Source organism: Brienomyrus brachyistius, unplaced genomic scaffold, assembly GCF_023856365.1.
Source record: "Brienomyrus brachyistius isolate T26 unplaced genomic scaffold, BBRACH_0.4 scaffold51, whole genome shotgun sequence".
Classification (NCBI taxonomy): domain Eukaryota; kingdom Metazoa; phylum Chordata; class Actinopteri; order Osteoglossiformes; family Mormyridae; genus Brienomyrus; species Brienomyrus brachyistius.
Genome location: NW_026042326.1, coordinates 1,253,656 through 1,271,950, shown reverse-complemented (window position 1 = coordinate 1,271,950; position 18,295 = coordinate 1,253,656). Strand labels below are relative to the sequence as shown.

The following is an 18,295-nucleotide window of genomic DNA, read 5'->3' as shown; positions in this document are numbered from 1 at the left end:
CTTGATATCAAGGCGCAGATGTGGCTAAAGGGGTGCCCAGTAGGGGGTGACATCTTTGCTATATGTACATGGTGACATGCTTTTGCCCTCATCCGACCCGGACCTCTCGAACATACTTGGGCAGTTTGATGCTATTTGTGAAGTGGCAGGGATGAGCATCAGCACATTTGAATTCAATGTTATGGTACTGTTTGGGAAGAAAAGTGAATTGCTCCTTTCAGGTGAGTGTTTGGCCTTAATAAACGATTTTGAGGACCTTGGAATCTTTTTCTTGAATGATGATCAGAGGGAAAGTGAGGTTGACAGGCAGATTGGTTTGGTAAGTTTTATGGTGGCAAGTGCTGATTATTCCTGGTGGGCTGGTCTTTGCTCCCTAACCCCAGCATTATATAGCCGTTAGACCAGGGCTGGCTAACCAGGGGGTTGATCTCGGCAAGTTCCCAGGTCAATCACAGAAGATGATTAATGGATAATACTGAATGACCAGTTGATCACCAAATATACCAAGGGGAACCCCCCCCCCCACCACCACCACCACAATCACCACAATCACCAGCAAATTCACAGGCTGTTTTTGTTGTGAGTCCTTTCTGCATGGTGGTAATATGAGAGTTACTGAAAGTCATTAGACTCATAGTTGTGCCATAGGGTTACATCATTCCATCCCTCCATCCATTGTGCACTGCTTATCCAGGTCTAGGCAATGGGGCCAGCAGTCTGAGGAGCGATGTCCAGACCTCCCACTCCCCAATCGCCTCCTCCAGCTATTCCAAATGGACACTCTCTCTCCAGTGTGGCCTAGGTCTGCCCCAGAGTCTCCTCCCTGTTGGACATGCCAAAGCACCTCCCCAGGAAGCATCCTGGACAGATGCCTGAACCACCTCAGCTGGTTCCTTTTGATGCACTTTTGGTTTCCTCAACTTTTGCATCTCCTTCACTGAATCTCTGCTGTCCTAATTCCATCGATTTCAGATGGGTCAAACATGAAGTGATAATGCTGACAGTCATCTCCAGCATACCCAGGAACCCCTAACCCTAACCTTAACCCAGGCTACATAATCTGACCAAATTTCTCCCAATTCAAGAACAACAACAAATTTATTTTTGTATAGCGCATTATCACAACATTACATCGTCTCAAAGTGCTTTACAGCATCCTCACCCAAAGCCCCCAGTGAGCAAGCCAAAGGCGACAGTGGCAAGGAAAAACTCCCAAGAAGGAAGAAACCTTGAGAGGGACCAGACTCAAAGGGGGAGCCCATCCTCCAAGGGCCGGCAGGGAGAGTCAAATAGGAGAGATGGTTAAGTGCCAAGTCACACTGTCCTAATCATAAGATTTGAGAAATAACTGGAGAGCAGGGAGGTGATGACAAGCCAGTGCCAAGTCTTCTTCCAATCGCCAGACAACTAGAGGTAACTTCCCGATTTCTGACTACATCTTGGTTCCATTTGATAAAAATTTTATCTTGTTCTTCCATCCAACTAATACCAGTCTGCTAGTCAGAACTGAATCCAAATTCATATGGAAACACACATTCTGGCATCAATTTTGTTTCTATAGATCACAAGGTCTGTGTGGGAAGTGGCATACGCCTCTTTCAGCTCCCATTCTGTGCATAGGCAATGCTTATAACTTCACGTGGCTTTTTTGGTGCTAATGTGTAGCAGCTAAGCAAGATCTCTATTAATCTTCTCTACAAACCTCTGAATATATCATTGTAACAGCTTTAATAAAACATATAGCTAAATAGTGAAGATTTATCTAATCCGCGTATAACAAGTTGCCAGAGCACCTTCAACTTTCAAGGACTTTTCAAGGACTTTACCTCGAGTATATCACCATGGCTCCTGTTCCATGTTCTGAGTGAGGTATGTTTAGTTATTTTTCTCCTGTCATTACGGGTAGATTTATCTGTGAGAAGTGCCAGTTACTTGCTAGGCTGACAGAGAAGATTGCAGTGTTGGAAGCACGTATCCGGACATTATGGGAGATTCAGGAGAGTGAGAGTTTCAGATTCAGTGTTAGCGGCTCTGGATATGTCCACAATAGTTAGTCAGTCTACCCCCACTCCAGCAGCAGAGCTTTCGCAGCAAGACGAGTAATTGACGATAGTTGTAAATTCAAATCTAACTCACGCAGGCATCATTCACCAATTCGCATTTCCAACAGGTTCTCCCCACTCAGTGAAACACCCACTGAGACACCTGTTGAAACTGCTCTACTTATTGGAGATTCTATTTTAAGAAATATGAAAGTAGAAACGGGGGCGGCATGGTGGCGCAGTGGTTAGCACTGTTGCCTCACACCTCTGGTACCTGGGTTCGAATCTCCGCCTGGGTCACATGTGTGTGGAGTTTGCATGTTCTCCCCATGTCGTCGTGGGTGAATTGGTGAATTGGTGAATTGGTGAATGATGCCTGCGTGAGTTAGATTTGAATTTACAACTATTCCGGTTTCCCCCCACAGTCCAAAAACATGTTGCTAAATTGCCCGTAGGTATGCGTGTGTGAGTGAATGGTGTGTGAGTGTGCCCTGCGATGGGCTGGCCCCCCATCCTGGGTTGTTCCCAGCCTCGTGCCCATTGCTTCCGGGATAGGCTCCGGACCCCCCGCGACCCAATAGGATAAGCGGTTTGGAAAATGGATGGATGGATGAAAGTAGAAACTCTAGTGACCATAGTAAATTGTCTCATTTGTGCCAGAGTGACTGACATCTCAGCAAATTTAAAAGTGCTGACTAACAGTAAGCGTATTCTCAGATTTTTATCCACTTCGGCACTAATGATGTCCGATTGAGGCAATCGGAGTTCACAAAGACAAATTTCATAGAGGTGTGCAACCTTGCATAGAAGATGTCTGTGTCAGTAACATGCTATGACCTGATCCCAGCTAGACATGGTGACAAAATGTACCAGATTAATGTCGCTGCATCGCTGGCTGTCAGAATGGTGCCCAATAAATGGTGTGGGTTATATAGACAACTGGCAGATGTTCTGGGGTAGGCCTGGGATTTTGAATAGGGACGGTATTCACCCCTTGCAGGCCGGTGCCGATCTAAAAGCATAACTCATAGTCTCAAGGTAAATAACTGACTAGCCAGAGGCATGTCCAGCGGGCAGGATAATCAACACAATCGACCGCCTGCTAGTCGCTTAGAATCGTCACCTAGGGTTCATGTTATTTAGACTGTGTGTGTTCCTCACAGTTTTAAACATGGAGGTCAATGCCACGGGAGTGTATGTCATAATAACTTACTAAAAATTAAACGAAATACATTATTAGATAGTAGGTGTAATGCAAGGCTAAAACGTGGACTTTTGAATGTAAAATCACTGGCTTTTAAGGTATTACTAATAAATGAAATGATTAATGATTTTAGTTTTGGTGTCTTATGCCTTACTGAGACCCGGCTTACATCGAATTAATTCATAGTGTCATGATCGGCACAGGGAACAGGCGAAGGAAGCTGTGAATACGAAAAAAGGAATTATTAATGGGGTGACACAATGCAAAACACACGTAAAGTCAATGACAGGCCTGGGGAAAAATACTCTGACGTGGACTTAAATACTCTGAACTAATCGCAACAACGAGAAACAGCTGGTGAACATGGGGAATCCACATGGGGTAGATGAGGGGGTGTGGCCGACGAGAGGGTAGGACGAGCAGGGCATGACATTAACACTAAATGAAGCTACTCCAGCTGAATAGTTACAGACGTGAACAAATTTGTTGGTACCCTTACAGCTCATTAAAACAATGCTTTATTTTTCCTGAAAAGTGATTCAATTAAAAGCACCTGTCTGAAAGTGGACAGATGTGGACAAATTCGTTGGTACCAACGAATTTGTCCACATCTGTAAAAGCATAACAGTCAACCAAATCGCAAAGGTCGTGGTGTTACTGCAATATTTCAGTCTATCCTAGAAGTGTCTGAAAAAAGTGGCTATAGCATTAGAAGTTTTGTAGTCCTTCACCTCCAGTCATCATTGACCGCCTGGTCCGTACAGTAATGTGAAGCAGATTTCACAACAAACCTGGTGGTCTACTAACAAAGCCGTGGTTGTTGGCAATTTTAAAATTCGCATGGAGAATGACAGTGATCCTTTAACAGCAAAATTTACTGCGACTCTTGACTTTGTACATGTAGGTGTATGATCTACGCTTTGATGCTCACATATATATGAAGTATTACTAGAACAGCATTCTACCATCTATGGAACATAGCCAAGCCTTGGAACATGTTCTTCTTTCATGATACAGAAAAACTAATACATGCCTTTATAACTTCCAGACTGGACTACTGTAATGCCCTCCTATCGGGTTGCCCGTCTGGTTCCTTGCATAAACTTCAGTTGGTACAGAATGCTGCAGCCAGAGTTCTAACAAACATTAAAAAATTTGATTGTATTACACCGGTCTCTTCATTGGCTGCCAGTTAAGTCTCGAATTGACTATAAAATACTGCTATTAACCTATAAAGCACTGAATGGCCTTGCACCAGAATACCTTAGTGATCTGCTGACCACATACAACCCTCCACGCTTGCTTTGCTCTCAAGCCATGGGATATCTGTTAGTGCCTAAGGTAGAAAGAGCTACGGCAGGCTACAGAGCTTTCTCCTACAGAGCTCCTCAGCTGTGGAATGGTCTTCCACCGGATGTGCGGGTTTCAGGCTCACTCTCAATATTCAAGACTAGACTAAAAACACACCTGTTTAGTTTATCGTATAGGGACACTAGTTCTAGCTCTAGCTAACTCCTCACTCCCAGTTAGACCTATAGTGTGAGGTGTAGAGTTGGGTGGGGATTGGTGCCATTGGCTCTGGATGAACTGAACTGTCAGTGCTGTCAATCTAGCATCACACTCCCTTGTGGAATTGGAGTGCTGATGTTTCAGGGGCATTCCCACTTGTCTGTCCCTCCTACTTATCTGCCGGAACTTACATCACCTAACTGATTGCACTGCTTATCTGATTGCACTGATATCCCCTACTTTGGCTAATTGCACATTTTATTTTTCCTACTCCTCCTGGGGTGTGCTGCTTGGCGACACCAAATTATCAAGATAGTCTGCCTACCCTGCTGCCTGCAACGTCTCCATTACTTGTGGGTCATTCCAGCCTGCTCACCCTTCTGCCTGTGATGTCTCTCCTGAATACCCTGCTGTTATACCACTGTTCATCCTGCCATCTGAAGCAGCACCAGGAGCTGCCTGCCATCACCTGTCTGCCGCCTGCTTGAGACTCAAATGTTAAAAGTGGGACAGTGTGAATTGCCATCTTGCCCATTTGACTTCCTCTGTTGGCCTCTGGAGGATGGGCTCCCTCTTTGAGTCTGGTTCCTCTGAAGGTTCTAGGGAGTTTTCCCTTGCCACTGTGGCCTCTACATTACTCACTGGGGGCTTTGGGCTTTGAGACACTATAATGTTTTGAAAATGCACTATACAAATAAAACTGAATTGAACCGAATCAAATAGAATTGAACTGAATTTGTGCTCACAACCCGAAGCACATCATAGTGAAGATCTTTGCGGAGAAGTTAAGACCAGAAATTGCAGCTGGATTATTTTAGTCTGCTTTTGTATTATTAATTACTGAATTGAATGCATCAAATACCTCTACATATCCATAAACAAATACAGAAGTTTGCATCTTATAAGGTATTTCTGAATAAAAGATTTTCTGGAAGACACTTTTAATTATCATTATTATTGTAACTAGGATGTGGTTATATGTTGCCGTAACATTCAAATAGCCTGTTTACATTAGATTAGGACAGACAGAGACTAGATTCTCTGATTCATTACAGGTTTTCAGTTCTGAATCACAATTGGCCCTGAGTGATACTATTCATATCTGCTCATATATCCATCCTCCACTACACCCTTGATAAGTGTGATCATTTTGACAGGTAACATGTTACCATGGGTAGAGCCTCGAACACCTGGAGAAGAGGTACATCTGCCAGTTCTGGTAACCAGCGACTTAGATACATGTCCCATGTCCACTTGGCACCAAAACATAATGATGACATAATCATATTAAATAAACAATAAACAATCCATTTAAAAATGGAGCTGGGGGGTATTCCACGAAGTAGGATTAAAGGAAAGTCTGACTTATTTTGACAAGTCTGGCTCATTTAAGTGGGAGTTCCGTTCCATCAACGTGTCTTAAATGAATCCCCGCTGAGCTACCATGGTAACTTGGGGTGAACAAGTCTGCTCCGGACAAAGTTAACAGTGCGCACACCTGAGACAACGCTTAACTAAGTGAGACAAAGTGAGGCTATGCAAGTTTGTCTTGCATGAGTCTTGATTAGTTAAAGCTGAACTGCATTAGTGGAACGACTTGTGGCCATATTTAGAGATTGCTGCTAGTTTGAGTCTTGGCTTCCTTTAGCTACATTAATGGAATACCCCCCTGGAAGACTTGGCCTGTCTCTGGCTAAGCCACCTGAAATTCAAGATTCAGAAAATTACTGGCATTTGTACAAGTACAGGTATAAGTACAATGAACTTGCATTCCTTCTTGCAGACTTAGGCAGCGTCTAACAGAGGGAATAGTCACCTGTACATATAATAAATGCAACATAATTAATATAATAGGCGAACAAGTGGGGAAGTCGTAGCCTAATGGTTAGGGAAATGCACTTGTAATCAAAAGATTGTTGGTTTCAATCCCAACCAGCAAAGTAGTGCTATGGTACCCTCAACAATGTACCACCCCCAAGCACTGTTCCCTGTGTGCTGAATTAGTTGCCCCCTATGTCACATATGGGTTAAAGGCAGAGGAGGCATTTCAATGCCATGTACTGTCGTATGTAAACAACTAATCTATTTAAAACAACACACAACAACAGGTACAACACACGTGTAATATATACACCATACAATATCTAGTATGTACTAATATTATATAAGTTGATATATTAACTTATGTATGTTAACTTATTAACAAGAATTCACCCCTGTTTAAAAGAACTAACAGCATGTTGAAAAATAATGTGAATAGAATAGTCACTATGAGATAAACACTAGACAGGAAACAGTTGTAGGGAAACAGCAGAACTTAGGCAAAGTTAGGGTAACAAGCTGTCTGCCAATTCTCTGGTGCCCAGCAAAAAAGGGGTTTGAAGGAAACTGTACAGCTGCCTAAAAACCAATACAAGAGAAAAAAGAAGGCACATTAAATAGTCCACAAAAGTAACAAAACTTGATCCAGCAGTCCATCTGCCAACCACTCATCCAGTGCTTTCTTGCAATGAGCATAAATAACTAAAGATTCTTTTTTTCAAATAATAGTATTGTACCTTGTAAGAATAAAATGGTTATAGAACACCTGCATGGGGTGCCATAGCAATGCAATGGTTAGCACTGTTGCCTCACCCCTCTGAGAACAGGGTTTGAGTCTCTGCCAAGGTTCCATGTACATGGGGATTGCATGTTCTCCCCGTGTCATTGTGGGGTTTCCTCCAAGTTCATGGGTTTCCCCTCATAATCTGAAAACATGCTTAACTGAAGTTACCACATTGCCTCTGTGACTGCAGTGTATATGAGTGTACCCTGCAATGGGTTAGAACTGTCCTAGGCTGTTCCCTGCCTTGTTCACATAGGCTGCAGACCCCCATGACCCTGAATAGGACAAACAGTTACAGATAATTGATTAATATAATAATACATACATAAAAAGTAAGTGCATTATATATTTTTAAAATCCACAATTGCTTTTCGCAGCTCACAAACTTAATAAGCAATTTTCAGGCCCTCATCTCTCCACAAACTTCACTCAGTGAAGCTGACTGACAGACCTTGTTTAAATGTTATGTACGGCTAATTTATTGCACTAAAACAGTCCAGTTATTATGAATATATTTTTATTGTAATTTCTTGCAAAACAAACAAGGTAAATGTTTAAAGTCACAATCCAAATTTACCAGTCAACTAATGTTAGGCTATGGTTCTCCTATGGTTATTTTACAAAAACCTTCTCATAACGTTCTCCAAATGTTTTGAGACCTCTAACATTACATGAACGTTTCTATAACGCTAGGGAACCTAACTGGAACGTTGCCAGGAGGTTTTCCAAAGTGTTCTTGTATAGCATTGGTTAAGGGAACATTAATACAACCAAACAGGAATGGTGCCCAAAGGTTATGCAAAGGTTTTCGCAATCCAAACTTTAGGAGAATGATCCATAAACCAAAAGATGCAAGCAAAATTAACGTATAAATTTCCAGGCAAACCATAGGACTCCCAAACAAACCTTCAGGGATCGCTCCCTTAACTATAAAATAACATTCCACGAAAATTCTCGGGACCAAAAATTGTTAGCTGCGTATTCGAATGCTTTTGCATTGCAAAAATCGCATGGAAAAACCGTTTTTTTAATGCACATTTAACCCTTAAAACAATATTACAGGCAGTTTGTTAAGCCTGAGTCAGACAGCGGGCGGACATGTGCGCTCCCCTTTTACCCATGACCGCTGTATTGTAGGGCGGTGCTGTCGCAAGTGGGCAGCACAGCATCGTAAGGTTGTGTCCACCTCTCATCCCCCTTTCTCTGTAAACCCTGCAGGAAAAAGAACGGAAGATGGCAACTAAAGGACAACTGTTAGACGCGACGCCGTGCCATTTTACAGCAACAGCAGACATCGATGCATCAACATAGGACAGGGGATACGCGGAAAATAACTAGAGGGGAATGGTAGTCCGCAAAAAGGTTAAGAGAAAACATTTGCAATTTGAAGTCTGTAGCTTTTCCCAGGCGTCACTCGTCAGCATCAGCAACACATTGACATTGCTTACGCTGCCTGGCTGGCCTAATATACAAAATATCAAATTATAAGTACCAGACTGAGATTTCTCTTTGTTATAGCTGCCCAGTGGAGCCTTCAAATAAATACCAATCAACGGATTTTTCTCAGTCTTACAAGAGAAAAAGGGAAGAATGAGGTAAGCGGCATTTGTTTCGTCTGACACACCATGCAAAATTATCAGACCGTATGGTATTTCACAATGCAAGGTGCCTAAATGCTGGCAGATTTATTGTCTTTCGTGCTTTACGCTGCTAAATAGATCATTTGTTTTACTTATTTTTATATTCTTGTCATTCAAAATATATTTCTTCAATGTGCGCATATTAGAGGGATTGAAAGACGCAGTTACTAACAAGGATGCGATCCGGCCAATGCAGCAGTGTGATCGCTTTTGGTGAACAGCGGTTTAATACGGCGCGGTGGGTTTCCTGCGGCACTGACAATAACGATACATACGTCTTCCATTACTTCATTATAATATTCAGTCTGTTTTATACCCCTCTATACCGATTACCTTAGTCTTCCCTAGTGGTTTGTCATCCCTTATTGTTTAAACCTCCGCTTGTGTTTGTATTTGTAACACGTACATAAGTGATTATGATGATGATGATGATGATGATGATGATGATGATTATACGATAAAATGTGACATGGATATAATAAGTCGAGGGGTGCCGCAAGATCGTACTTGAAGGGGAGGACCGCCGTGGCCGCAGCATCGCATCCGGTTACCGGCGAAAGCAAATGATGAAATGGCCGTATTGGCTGAACGTGATTGTGACAATGATCGTTATTATGTTCTTGTATACGTAACGATAATAATAATAATAACAATAATAATAATAATAAATTATGACTGGGTGATTTAAATAGTGAAAGGCCATACCCTTGGTAAAAAATGCCTTGCGTTCGACTTATTTCTATAAAATGCGCAAAATTTCTCACACTTTAATAGCATTCGGCTATTACATTAAAAGGCAGAAGGGGGGGGGGGGAGGCGAAACTCTACTCGGTGTATCCTATTAGCACTCGCGAATGCATAAACCCAGACTTTGCTCCTTAAGGACATTGTTCTAAAAAATGAATTAAAATATGACTGTTTATCTGTGTATGTCAGTATGTAGACGACAAAGGTAGCCAACCCTCTAAATGTATCGTTTATTCGCATATTTTACCAGCTGTATTAATTAAATATTTGAAATAATTACTTAATTAAATAACAGTTCACAATATTCTAGCTGTGAGTCATTTTACCCCACATTTACAAGTAAACGTAAATGTATGACGAATAAATGTGAAACCTCCCTACGTTTTGTTTGACGTATGACTGTTGTTGTACATATGCATTTTCAATGTGCTGTTAATGGTTAAGAGTTAAATTCCCTTTATTGGGGCAGTTTGCAGTTTTGTAATTTTGAAGGAGTAATGTTCGATAAAAACTACATAGGCCTAAAATAAAATAAACATAATTACAACGTATTATGTATCAGGCAATCCTTGGGCACACTCACACAGAAACAGTGTGACATTTACACAAAAATACATGTAAACCACCAGCTGAAATCAGAGAGAAAAGACAAACAATCCTAGACTATATGCAAATGTAATATATATCATGCAGGGGCCTGGATTCAAACCCACAACCTGACCATTGTTCACCCATTCAGCTACCATAATGTGCTATACAATAAAAACAGCAGTGATCTTACTGCCTTTACCAGTACTTCAGTAACATTTTTTTCTAATTGCTGTTATTGACTGCTATGACTTACAGAGCGTGGTACTGTGGTTCCATGGGTAACCATATTTGGAATCTCACATCCACTTTGTGTCTGTGTGAACTTTGCATGTTCTCCCTGTGTCCCTGGATACCATGGCGTCCTCCTGCAGTACAAAGACATGCAGTTATTATGTGCTTGTGAATGTGCATGTGCCCTGTGATGGACTGGCATCCCACCCAGTGTCTCCAGCTGCGTCCCCTATACTACCTGAGACATGCTTCAGTCCCCTGTGACCCTGACCAGGATATGTGGTTTGAAGATGGATGGGTGATTTATTGATAACAGTATTAAATTGTTTTAAAAAGTCAATAGTGTAAAAAGGCCTACATGTGAATTGTAAATATTGTAGCACCTGATTTTTTTAGATATACACAACTTTCCAATACATCCTAGCACATTAGTATCTAAGTGTAAGGGATAGTTTCACATATAGGTTTAATTACTGCATGTGGTCTGTTAGATCAGGGGTAGGCAACTCTGAACTGGAGTGCTAGTTTTCTATTTGTTCTCTGTTGAACCACACCTGATCTCAGTAAGTCATCAGGTAGAATGGAAAACCTGCTGGATACTGGCACTCCAGGATCGGGACTGCCTCCCCCTGAGCTAGATTATGTTTGAGTTATCCCCATACCAGCTGGAAGTCTCATGATAATCATGATAAAATCTCCACACATTGCTTTTAGCTGCTTTTTTACATGGCCTGCTAAAGATGGTATATAACATAAGAACATAAGAACTATACAAATGAGAGGAGGCCATTCGGCCCATCAAAACAAAACAAAGCATCTTCTTACGGTCATTAAAATAAAATTGAAATGCATGCTTACCCCAAAAATAACTTACCGTTTTAGTTAGATTTATTGTTAATTGTTTTTTAAATATTTTTTTTAACTAAGTGCAGTGTGCATGATTGCATCAGTAGGCCTTCCGACAATGCTTATTCTTAGAAGTGTTTTTTGTATTTATGTGTTTCTGTCTGTTTAGCCTAATAAATGCATTTGCTACTGTGAGCAATTTAAAGATATTTAAATATGAAGTTATGAATACTTCATTTTAAGTGGAATTCTGGGTTTTTAAAAGAATAAATTTGGCCAGCACTATTGCCTCACATTTGCATGGTTGCAGGCTCGAATGTTACCAGCCCGTGTTGCATCTGCATTTCTTCCACAGAGCAACAACATCTTATGCAAGTTTGAATTTCTGAATTGCCATGCTGTAGATTGTTGTTCTGTTCAGGGCACTTCCCGGAGCTTGTACCCTTTGCTGCCCAACACAGGCCCCCTTGACCCTGTACAGGGTAGGTGTTTGAAAGATGGATGAAGTATTGTATTGGCAGTGTTTTAGGAAATATATTCTGGAATGAAGAATGTGCTTCATTTATAAACTTTTTTTCACTTTTAATAATATAACAACTCTGAAATAATGCTAAACCTGAAGAACTTGTTAAGGATACGGAGAAGAAAAGACACCTGTGTGGAATCAGGAGCGAGGAGTGGCTTTATTTTTTGCAAGGGCGAAAAAAAACTCTCATCGCTACTTCCAAGTCGACAGACAAGAAACAGGCGGGGGTCGGTTGATGTGCGTCGGAGATCAGAGGGCTTAGGCAGGTATTCGGTGGTCGGTGGACAGGCAGGAGTCGGGCGATGAGCATCAGAAATCAGAGGGGGCAGGCAAACTTCGGAGTCTGGGGGTGAAAACTGGATGCAGGTAACCAGGCAGAAATAAATGCTTGAACTCAGGACTAGCCATGAAGATCTCACATCGGAGTTTCCGATCAGGCAAACTAAAATAGGTATAAATGATTAAAATGCTACGAATCTGCTGAGAGATCAGACTGCCCAAGAACTGGGAAAACCAGACAAGCTGGTTGAGAAGCACGTAATTGGGCAGTTTCCACTTCTGAGAAAGGTAATCCTCGTCGGGATCTCCCCGGGGGTGTGGTCCTTCTGACGTCATTAGGGGATCCTCGGGATTGATGCGTGACAGTACCCCCCTCCAAAGACCGCCACCCGGAGGTAGACCCAGCCCCCTCGAAACACCTGCGACAGAGGTCAGCAATGAGAGAAGGATCCAGGATAAACCTAGCCAGAATCCAGGAGTGTTCCTCTGGACCATAACCCTCCCAGTACACGAGATACTGCAGACCCTGAGCCCTGCGACGAACATCCGATATATGATGGACACTGTACGCCTCACCTCCATCAATCAGCCTAGGCGGGGGGGAGACACAGCAAGAGAGGCCGGGGGACTGATCGCATGGGGTTTGAGGAAAGACACGTGAAAGGTAGGATGGATCCGTTGCATGGAAGCTGGTAGACGAAGGCGAATCTTGGCAATGGGGAAAGGACCTACGAATCGAGGAGCTAGTTTATGAGAAGACACATGGAGGGGGAAGACTCCAGCCAAACCCTCTGACCCACGTGAAGGGGGGGCGCCCGAGGATGATGCCGATTGGCATACTTCTCCATGTGGACACAGGATTGCAATAATGCGGATCTTGCCAACCTACAGGTTCACCGATATTGACGAAGAAACTGATGAACTGACGGGACCAACACCTCCTCCTCCAACACAGGAAACAGCAATGGTTGATAGCCCAGGCAACACTGAAAAGGAGACAACCCTGTGGAAGCAACAGGCAGAGAGTTATGGGCATAGCAAGGGAGAAATTCACTCCAGGACTTCTGCATGTGAGATGCTAGACAGTGCAGCATGTTCTCCAGGTCTTGACTGGCCCTCTTGTTCTGACCATTTGTCTGTGGATGAAAATTGGAGGAAAGGCTTTCAGAAGCTCCGATCAATTTACAAAACTCCCACCAGAAGTGGAAGATGAATTGTGGCCCACTGTCAAAAACCACTTTGCGTGGTAATCCATGGAGGCTGAAGACAAAGTCGATGAAAAGCTTCACCATCTCCTTAGTAGAAGGGAATTTCAAAATTGGGACAAAATGCACAGCCTTAGAAAAACTATCCACAATTGTCAGCACCACTGTAAACCCTCGGGACAGAGGAAGACCTGTAACAAAATCCAGACCCACATGGGACCAGGGGCAACGGGGAACAGGAAGGGGCTGTAACAGACCCTTTGAGGCCTGGGAAGAACTCTTGCTCCTGGCACAGGTGGGACAAGTGGCAATATAGCTGCGAATGTCGCCTAGCATGGAAGGCCACCAGCAAGCAAGGCCCTGGTTCGATGAACCCCAGCTTGAGAAGCTAAAAGATAGGAATGTCCTCACTGGAGCATCCATGATCCGTAACTCCCTCTGTAGGCTGAACAAAATGTTGGCATGCATGGACCGTCTCCTCGAGTCCCCAGGACACTGCTCCCACGAAACAAGTCATATGAAGGATGGGGGCCAGTTCCTTCATGCCATCTACCCTCTCAAACTTCCGTAGATCCAATTTGGTGAAAATCCGAGCCCCCTGAAGAAGGTCAAAAACTGATGAGATTAATGAAAGCGGATACTGGTTCTTCACAGTTACCTCGTTGAGTCCTCGATAGTCGATACAGGGATGAAATGACCCATCTGTCTTGTTTACAAAGAAAAACAAGGGACGAGGAAGGACAGATAAGGCCTGCTGCTAACGCTCCACGAATGTAATCCTCCATAGCCTTTCTCTTGAGTGCTGAGAGGGAATACAGATGCCCCCCTGGGAGGACTTGTACCTGGTAACAACTCGATTGTACAATCAGAGGAGTGGTGAGGTGGAAGGGGAGAGGCACAGGACTTATTGAACACCAGCTTCAAATCGAGGTATTCTGGGGGAACGGTGGACAGGTCCAGGTAATCTTCCTCCATGAGGGACTCAGGTGGACTCAGGGGCAGACAGACACTGTGAGAGGCATGATGGAGACCACCCCGTAATGGTACCTCATGACCAGTCAATCTGAGAGTTATGCTGCTATAACCACGTGTGCGCCAAGTGAAGGGGTGCCTGAGGTGACTCAATAACATATAACGATATGAGCTCCACATGATTACCACAGAAACGGAGAAAATCGGGGAAGTAATGTGGCTAACCATGGCCATCTTGTGCCCATTGAGGGCATGAACTTCCAGAGGTGTCTGTCCCTGAGTCATGGGAATTCCCCACTGGCGGACGAGCGTTGCATCAATAAAACTCCTGTCAGCTTCTGAGTCAATGAGAGCCATCAGAGGTTGCGTGTTGGACACCCACAAAACGGTTGCCTGAAGACGGTTGCGATGAGCCAAGGAGGGATATGCTGGAACTACACCCACAAGTGCCCTCCTCCTCAATGGTGCATATGACCTTTTACTGGACACATGGCAATGAAATGTCTGACTTGGCCACAATACAGACAGGCCCAAGACGTTATCCGCCTTTATTGCCGAGTTAGCTTGGTACGATTAACCTGCATCGGCTTAGGTGCGGACTCCGAGGGGTTAACAGGAAAAAATTCTTGTGTCTGGGGTTGTTCCTCCCTTACGCGTCATTCTCTCCAGTGCTGGTGAATCTGGGTATCAACCCTAATTTTGCGGAGCAAAAAGGCAGCACCAGAATCCCAGGCTGCAACCGACCACTCCCAAGCTGAACATGTGCAAAGGCTACACGGGATCGTTTGGTAGGAAAGGCAGGGTGAAGCTTGAAAACCATGGAGCACTGGGAAAGAAACGACCTGCAGGATCCCGGATTTCCATTGTATTGCCCTGGCAGGGAAAGACATGGTGCACTTCCTGGAGGGGACCCGAATCGGGACTCAGCGATATGAGAAAGTCCTATGGAGAACTCAGTCAGTCCCATATTAAAAGGGGGTGTGGCCCTTCTGATGTCACTAGGGGATCCCCGGGGTTGGTCCGTGACAGAACTGTATTCATCACAAAATAATTCGCAATGATGAACCTTCCTACCCTTGTACATTTTTTCTGTTCTGCTGTAGGAAGATTTATTTTACTTTTAGTTTAATTTACTGAGCTGTAAAACATTTCAGTCATCCATGAAAATTAAAATAATGACACATTATAGAAATTTTCAAAAAGTTAAAATGTTTTGAACCTGCTCTTTGATTCAGTATTGATGGGACGCATAAGAAATCACAGTCTGTAAATATTCTTGCCTTCATAATTCCTCATCCAGTGCAGGGTCCTGATGATGACATTTCACAATCTGCACAGTGATTTGACCCCAGTCAATTATGTTACATATTAAGGCGTTGTGTGTATCCTAGTTAATCTGGGTGCTCTGTAGCACAAAATGAAGGTGGTGCAGTACTTCAGTTGGTTATGCTGTCAGCTTGTACCTCCTGGTTGGTTCAACCACCACCGTTCAAAGACATGTAATAAGGTGAATATATGTCTTTGATTTGTCCATAATCTATCTGTACCCTGTAATGGAGTGACATTTTGAGAGAGCTACATTGTACGCTTTGCTGTCTGGAATTACCCCCCTCCCTTATAAAAATATATGTAATTCTTTAGTTCTCATTAAAATCTTACCACATGTTTTGTACATCAGTGACAGTAAGGGAGCATAATGTGATAGGAAGTGTTTAATGTTTTTTTTTTTTTTTTTTTAACGTACTGGATACAGAGTTCACATTCGATGCATTTGTCCAGAATCAGATTTTTTTTAAATCAAGGAAATGACACTTATTTTTGGATACATTAACCTGCAACATGACACAAAGGTCATTAGAAAGTCATTAGTTTTAATTTATTGTGTACATTCTTGGCATTCAGTGACATGCATAAACTCAGTAACTGAATGTTTTAATGATGCATGAAAAGAGCAACTGTAGTCATAGAGTGAAATAATTTCACCCCGTCAATATCACACCTGGAGAAAGAATAAGGGAGGTCTGAAATGGAGGAGCAGATCAGTAACAGGATTATCCTGGAGAAGCTTCTTGGACAGGCAAGCTAATTGTTATTTTGGGGTCACAGGAGATTATCAAGGTAAGGTGCAACACAGTTCTTACAATGTACAGCACACACTTTCATGTGCATGTGTAAGCCATAAGTTTTACATTATGTACTGCGGACAGCACATTGCCACAGAACTGTGTTGCGGATAGCATTGTGTCAGGGACAGCACTGTATTGGGGAATCACTGTATCACAGCATTGTGTCGGGGACAGTACTGTGTCAGTGACAGCACTTTGTCGGAGACAGCACCCTATCACAGCACTGTGTCAGAAATAGCACTCTCACAGCACTGTATCAGGGACGGCACTGTGTCAGTGATAACTCTGTGTCAGGGACTACACTGTGCTGGGGACAGCTCTGTGTTGGGGTTTCAGGGACAGCACTGTGTCATGGTTTCAGGAGCTGCACTATGTCAGGGACAGCTCTGTGTCAGGGACAGCACTGTGTCATGGTTTCAGAAGCTTCACTGTATTAGGGACAGCTCTGTGTCGGGGACTCACTGTGTCAGGGACAACACTGTTTTGGGGACACTGTGAAAATGAAGACATCTTCATATCATGAAATTTCAAGGATGACCAGATGGTTCAAACTGAGTGTAATTTTTTTTTGTTTTGGGAAACATGCCTAATACTATCGGTGTTATTGATTGCACTCCTATGCATATTCAAGCACATCATGAAAGGGAGTTGCAGTATGTGAACCGAACGGGGAGACACAGCATCAATATCCAACTTGTGGGCAACGTTGACCTCATCATCACAAACTGTGTTGTGAAGTGGCCAGGGTCTGTCCATGATGCACATATCTTGAGGAAGAGCACACTATGCAGAGAGCTTCAGTCCAACTGACCAAATGGCATAATACTGGGAGACAGTGCTTACCCACTCCTACCATGGCTGGTGACCCCTTTTATAGTTGCAAACACACCTAAGCAGGCAGGCTTCTACTCTGCACATTGTAAAACAAGATGCACAACTGAGTGTTTAAATTGAATACTGAAGAGGTGCTTTGTATGCCTTAACTACTTGCGGGTGGAGCTCAAGGTGGCATGCCATATAATACTAACCTGTATTGTCTTGCATATCATCACCACCATGAGTAACGTTCCTCTTTATGGTGTATATGATGGACTTGAGCTTGATGAAGAGCAACCAGAGCAACCTCCAGTGTTTTCTCCAAATAATGGACAGACTTTACATGCAGTCAGGGATGCAATTGTAAGACATTACTTCTGACTGATGAATTGAGTAATAGTAATTATTGTAATTTTCATTAAAATACAATGGACAGTAGAGCATTTTGTTTTGAGCTTTGAGATTTTGTTTGAATGCAGATATCTCACAGGGATTTTTTTTCTCTTGACTATACAGAAAGGCTTCATGTCTTATTTCCTACTTCATTTTCACTGCCGCTGTCCTAGTTCAACAATTGTACAAAATATAAATAAATGTGTATATCATCACCAAACATTGCTTTTGTGATAAATTTTCAAGTTTTTTTTTGTGCCATAAATCCGCACTGAATCCAACCTTGTGTTGGGATCAGGGTTATCCAGAGTTTTTGGATCAAACTATCCCAATTCAAACACAATCTTTTGAACAACACAAAGTGAAGGTTTGAACCAGATTAAAACTGAGATTGGAACTCACTTTGAACAACCAGTTCTCAAGACTCAATCCAATCTGAAATCCCATTGGATTACTTTTGAACAACTGGGCCCAGAGAACTGAACAACTGGGATAGCCAAGCCTCCAGCTTCCCAAACAGAATGGCCCTTCCTCAGTTTCAAAGTCAACTGCTAGAAATAAGT

At 42.9% G+C, this 18,295-nt stretch overlaps 1 protein-coding gene across 2 annotated transcripts in view; it reads left to right on the top strand.

Moving 5' to 3' along the window:
• Nucleotides 1-8,367: 8,367 nt before the first annotated feature.
• The window catches only part of LOC125723799 (ena/VASP-like protein), a 71,444-nt gene continuing 61,516 nt past the window's right edge, over nt 8,368-18,295 (top strand). Inside the window, exons 1-2 of one of the 2 annotated variants that reach the window (XM_049000588.1) lie at nt 8,368-8,722; nt 8,879-8,955. In XM_049000588.1, the coding sequence (XP_048856545.1) occupies nt 8,951-8,955 (5 nt within the window). In that variant the 5' untranslated portion in view covers nt 8,368-8,722; nt 8,879-8,950. Of the gene's footprint in view, nt 8,956-18,295 lie in introns of both variants that reach the window. The other variant, XM_049000589.1, reaches the window with a different exon arrangement.